The sequence below is a fragment of the Thunnus maccoyii genome, chromosome 8 (genome assembly GCF_910596095.1).
Source record: "Thunnus maccoyii chromosome 8, fThuMac1.1, whole genome shotgun sequence".
In the NCBI taxonomy this organism is placed as follows: Eukaryota; Metazoa; Chordata; class Actinopteri; order Scombriformes; family Scombridae; genus Thunnus; species Thunnus maccoyii.
In genome coordinates this window covers 22,753,824-22,759,046 of record NC_056540.1, presented here as the reverse complement: position 1 = coordinate 22,759,046, position 5,223 = coordinate 22,753,824, and the positions used below count along the sequence as shown (strand labels likewise).

Below are 5,223 nucleotides of genomic sequence, written 5' to 3'. Positions count from 1 at the left end.
CATTTGCAGTCATTTACATGTTGAATAACCTGGAGATCCCCAATTGAGAGAAAATGGGATTATGTTGACCAGTGTATGATTGGGTCTCTGAGTTACTCAGATTAAGGTGTTTGTTTAAACAAGAACATTAGTTACATGTGCATTTAATTTTCCAGTTATGGGAAAAAAACATCAATAGATCTGACCCCAAAGGATTTAATCTCAACATTTTATATTTGTGGTTTAGAATTATTCCATAACTAGTGTGAGATTCTCCTACAAGTAAATCCAAGTACATTGATGAAGTCTGGATGCGTCTCCTTCTCAAACTAACTTTTAATTGGACAACAGTACAGCTGTGATGCTAGGTTGTCTCCGTTTAGCGCCGGGAGTATTACTGATGGACGGAAACGGTCAAGGAACAGCTTCAGAAAAAGAAAAGCTGTTGGCAAAACAATCTCACAACAAGATCCATCAGTAGCTGTTTCGGAGCTCTCTGTTGTGTCTTGCTTGGTAACTACTGTCTCCAAAAAAAGAAGGAACTTTCATGCTTAACTTCTTAAGCTAACGTGGATGAGAATTCCTTTAACTGCTTGGAAAAATGTAATTTGAACATCGACAGTTTTATGACAACTGGGAAAAATCCACCGACCAAAAGCTCCAGAGGAACTACCAGCAGTAATGTACGTTGTGGTGAGATTTTTTGTAAACTACTGTTTTCAAAGCCACATGAAAACAAGGTTAGTCAAAATCAGAGCCATTTATGATGTATGTATATAAAACTAAAAATGCCAGTTCAGTAATTTCAAATGAAGGTAACACCAAGTTTGTATATTTTTATTTGTAATATTGGTGTACGGGGAACATAAAACAATTCCTTAGATCACTTTTGTTGCTTTTTTGTTTTCTTTGGTTTTTGTTTATCTACATTCTGACTTTCCAAACGACTAAAAAGCACTCCAGAGTCCGACCCCAGCGCTCTCCCTTCAAAGGGACAGTCCATTCCCTGATGCCTTGGCAGGAAGTTCAGAGCTTTCCAGCTCCTCTCACCTGGTTGCACCCCGAGTCTGGAGAGGAGCTTGTTAGATATCTCCGGCACTATCGGCTGGAGGAGTGTGCCATATATCCTCAGGCATTCAAGAGACACGTGGATGATTGTGTCGAGCCAGCACTGGTCTTTGCTGTCCTTTCTATCTAACTTCCAGGGTGCGTGCCGCTGAACAAACCCGTTGGTTAGCCTCACACAGGCAGTGATGGCCTCCAGAGCTTTGTACACATGCATGCTCTCGTAATGCTGCTCCACCAAAGCTGGGAGACTTTTCACAGCATCCAACATGTGATAGTCTTCAACCACAGCCCTGCCGTTAAGGCCGATCTGTTGAATGGGGAAAGACTGAGGGCAGAAAGAGGGGTAGGCCTGAGCTGGGTTAAGTGCAGGAGCTGTGCAGCGGTTAAGAAGGCCGCCCAGAGAGTCAGCGAGCTCTGCGTTGAGCAGCTTGATAACTTTGTCATCTGTGTAATCACAGTCTGAGTCTGGAACCCCCTGACGCAGCAGAAAGTACCTCATACCATCAGTTGTGAACAGCTGTGAACGTTCAAGAGGATCGACCACATTACCCAAACTTTTAGACATCTTCTTTCCACCTACTGTCCAGTGAGAGTGCACGTGTATTGTCTGAGGCAGTGGCAGCCCAGCCCCTAGAAGAAAAGATGGCCAGTAGATGGCGTGAAATTTTAAGATGTCCTTTCCCACAATGTGGTGAGCCACATGCCACCACTGCTCGTGTTTATCTGGATAGCCAACTACTGTAAGGTAGTTCACCAGAGCATCCAGCCACACATAAATGGTTTGCTCAGGGTCTCCTGGGACGGGGATCCCCCACTGGAGGCGATTTCTCTGACGGGACACTGAGAGGTCAGGAAGGTCCTCCTGCAGCCACTGCAGAACAGCCTGGTAGAAACGCTCCGGTTGTACAGCCCCGGGATTTAATCTTAGCCAGTCCAGCAGCTGAGACCGGAACGCAGACAGGCGGAACATGTAGTTTTCCTCTTTCATCCACTCCACCTGCAAAATAGAGCAGCCTCATTGTTTTTGTGATGGAGTAAAACTGCACAAAAGCTATAAATAATTTGACATTTTGAGAAATTCACTTATTTCCTTCCTGCAAATTAGATGAGAATACAACTCTCATATCTGTCCATTCAACCATCTCTAAAGCTGACTAATTAGCACACAATATCTTGTTTGTTTAATTCATACAAAAACCAAAGTGTAATAACAATAAGTCGTGGTTTTATGGGGGGTTGTGTGCCTAACCATTTTATTGCTAGGAGCAGTCTTCTTGTCACAATGTGCACACAACAGATAACAGATGTTGTCAGGAATGTCAGGTGTGGGTCCATCTCCAACAACACTAGATCCTCCATTTCCCATAATGCAACACAATAGCATCTTTTTCTTAGATACACACACACAGGCTTCCAGTTATAAATCTGTAGTCTCAAAGCTCAAGCAGATATTTTTTCTCACAGTTTATAAAGCTACACAGAAGACATTATACAACTCTTTCCACAAGCTGAGTAGTATTCTTTGTGACAGGCAAACTGATCTTAAATGTGCAAAACTGTCAGAGTGCCCTTGTATAGTTTGCACCCACTCATGTCCACTGAAATCAAACTTGAGCTCAATTTCTTTCAACTTACTTTGTGGCCACTCTCCAGCGATACCTTGATCTCCTTCCCTGTCGAGTCCAAAGCATCGGTCACCTGCAATGGTGTGAGGAAGCTTTCATCTTGTGTGGAGTACCAGCCTTCATAACTCCCCTTGTAGATGAGCCCTTTGCTCCAAAGAACAGACCAGAAATGCTCCACAGCCTGCTGGTGTCTCTCCTCAGTGGTTCTTATAAAGTCTGTGTACGATATGTTGCAGCTGCTGAAGAGATGTTTGAATCTTTCGGACACATCGGTGCAGAAGGACAGGGGATCTTTCCCTGCAGCATCAGCAGCTTGTTGAATTTTCGAGCCATGTTCGTCTGTGCCTGGAATGCAAGATAATAGGATGTGTTATTAGGAATTAGGGCTGCAGTTATTAAGTGTTTAGTCTGTGAAATGTCAAAAGAATTGTTCATAAAAATGCCCATCAAAATTTCCAAGAGCCAAAGATGACATCTTCAAATTGTTGGTTTTGTCTTACTGACAGTCCAAAACCTTGAGATATTCCATTTACAATAATGTAAAACAGAAAAAAAAGCAAACTCTCATATTTGATAAAGAACATGTTTGGCATTTTCCTTTTAAAACTGTTTAAATGATAAACTGATTATGAAAATAGCTGTTACTTCTCTGTTGATCGACTAATCAATTAATCTACTAATCTTTTCAGCCCCTCGAGTCCTGAAAGATGATATTTTTTCCCCCGTTACACACACAAGATAAAAATATTATCTTTCTGGACCTCCCAGTGGCAGGATGCCATTTTACTCAACTGTTTTTCTTTAGATACCTTAAATCTCAGTTTAAGATGTGTACATAAGAGTATAACTTAATGACATCACAACTGCATTGATTGATTCTGTGTTTGTCAATGAGAGAGAAGGAGTAGATGTGCTTGGAAGATTTTTTAACATAGATAATTTAACTTTTTTACTGTTAAAATCATTATTATTCAAACCAGAGTACTTTATACGCCATTAAAGATGTCAGGGTGTCATCTTTAACTTTTACAGATAATGTAGAGATTTTCAGTGTGAGGTTTCCTACTTAATACATGCAAGCAATGGCAACAACAGTAACATGCACGCATACATTTAGGTGAATTGAGGAGTTACCTGTAGCAAACTTTGACTTGAATCCCTGAAGTAGCTTATACCTGTGCAAGCAGTCAGCTGAAACTGCTGAATACAAGTGTCCTAAATGAGGAGACGCATTTACATAGAAGATGGGGGTGGTGATGTAGTAACTCCTTTCATCTTTGCACAGATGGGTGCTGGAGTGTCTCAAAACAGCGATCTTCTGATGCCTCAATAGAGCTGAAATGGGTGATAAAAAGGGGCTTTGCTGCAGTCTGTGAACAGCGTTACAGCTTCTGGTGACAAACATAAACGGTGTCCTCATTGTTGGATAGCAGGCGAGACCCACATGAAGTCCACCAAACAATAGTATTAATGATTTGGTAAATGCTAGTCATTCATTTAGCTAGCTAAAAGATAAGAAAAGCGGATCAGCGAGTAACGATACCAATTTCGGAAAATAACTTAAGATTGTAAGACTAGTACTGGCAAATATTTTCTATTAAAATAGCAGAAATACTTGGATTTTAAGCTTTTTTTCCCTCGATCTGCAGCACACGTGAGTTGCTTGATTGTCAAGGTTAGAGCTTCTTCCGTTTTTAATAAGCGTCAGCCCACCGTCCAATCAAATCGCTGCACTGTGTACCACGAACACCAACGACCAATCAGATTGCGAGGATTACCAAGTTTTGTTTAACCTGTATCATGCTGCGTTCAGGCCATATCGGATGGATCTGAATTATTCACATGTTCACGTAAGTAACAAGTCAGGAGGGTTGTATGATAACCGGTCATATGAAGGCTTAAAATACTGTCCATTGACAAAATTACACTATATATCCATTAAATTTGTGTACAAACTACATTAAACAACGTACTTTGGCTGATGTAAAGCATTCACGCCACGTTTGCTTGGTTTTTAGGTATTTCCATATTATTAAGTGCCAAATTGAAGATATCGGAGCTTTCAGAAAGATCCGAGTTTCCAAGTTGTAATTACGACTGTCTTGGAGACTGACATGAACGCTATTTACATATTGGAAACTCGTAATTACGACAGCTCTGATATGAGCTGAACGCGACATAGTGTATTTTCTTTTCACGTAACTTCTGAAGTAGACAGCTTTACTGGAATATATCAGACCTGTCAATTGTTGCACATTTTGTTCCTCTCACTCTTTATTATTTTTATTTTATTTTTTATTAATTGTTAGGGAGAGCGCTGTCCGGTCCTCGTTGTCAAAAATACCATTGGGTCTATTCTCAAAGAAATATGAAGCTATTTTTTTAATCAGAGAGGCTGAGCAAATGCATGGTCCTGATATAAACTTTAATGTAATTCAGCTAATTTGGCCGCATATGAATTAATGTATGAAGCAACCGTGAATTAAAATCCCTTAACTGATGATCTATTAAGTGTGAACTAATCACATAAAGTCATAGTGGCTTGATCATT

General features: G+C 40.6%; 1 protein-coding gene across 1 annotated transcript; it reads right to left on the bottom strand.

Annotated features, from left to right (window-relative positions):
- Positions 1-795: 795 nt before the first annotated feature.
- Positions 796-4,376, bottom strand: mars2 (methionyl-tRNA synthetase 2, mitochondrial). The gene is made up of 3 exons (XM_042419649.1): positions 3,807-4,376; positions 2,683-3,017; positions 796-2,044 (listed from the first exon to the last, which is right to left on the bottom strand). Exons 1-3 carry the CDS (start codon positions 4,090-4,092, stop codon positions 863-865), a joined length of 1,803 nt encoding a protein of 600 aa, XP_042275583.1. The 5' UTR covers positions 4,093-4,376; the 3' UTR covers positions 796-862.
- Between the last annotated feature and the right edge of the window lie 847 nt (positions 4,377-5,223).

Excerpts from the sequence above, each read along its gene's own strand:
- mars2 (XM_042419649.1), bottom strand. The coding sequence starts at position 4,092 with ATGAGGACACCGTTTATGTTTGTCACCAGAAGCTGTAACGCTGTTCAC. Across the intron at positions 3,018-3,806 it reads CAAGTCAAAGTTTGCTACAG|GCACAGACGAACATGGCTCG; the intron begins GTAACTCCTCAA and ends CTTGCATTCCAG. Across the intron at positions 2,045-2,682 it reads CGCTGGAGAGTGGCCACAAA|GTGGAGTGGATGAAAGAGGA; the intron begins GTAAGTTGAAAG and ends TCTATTTTGCAG.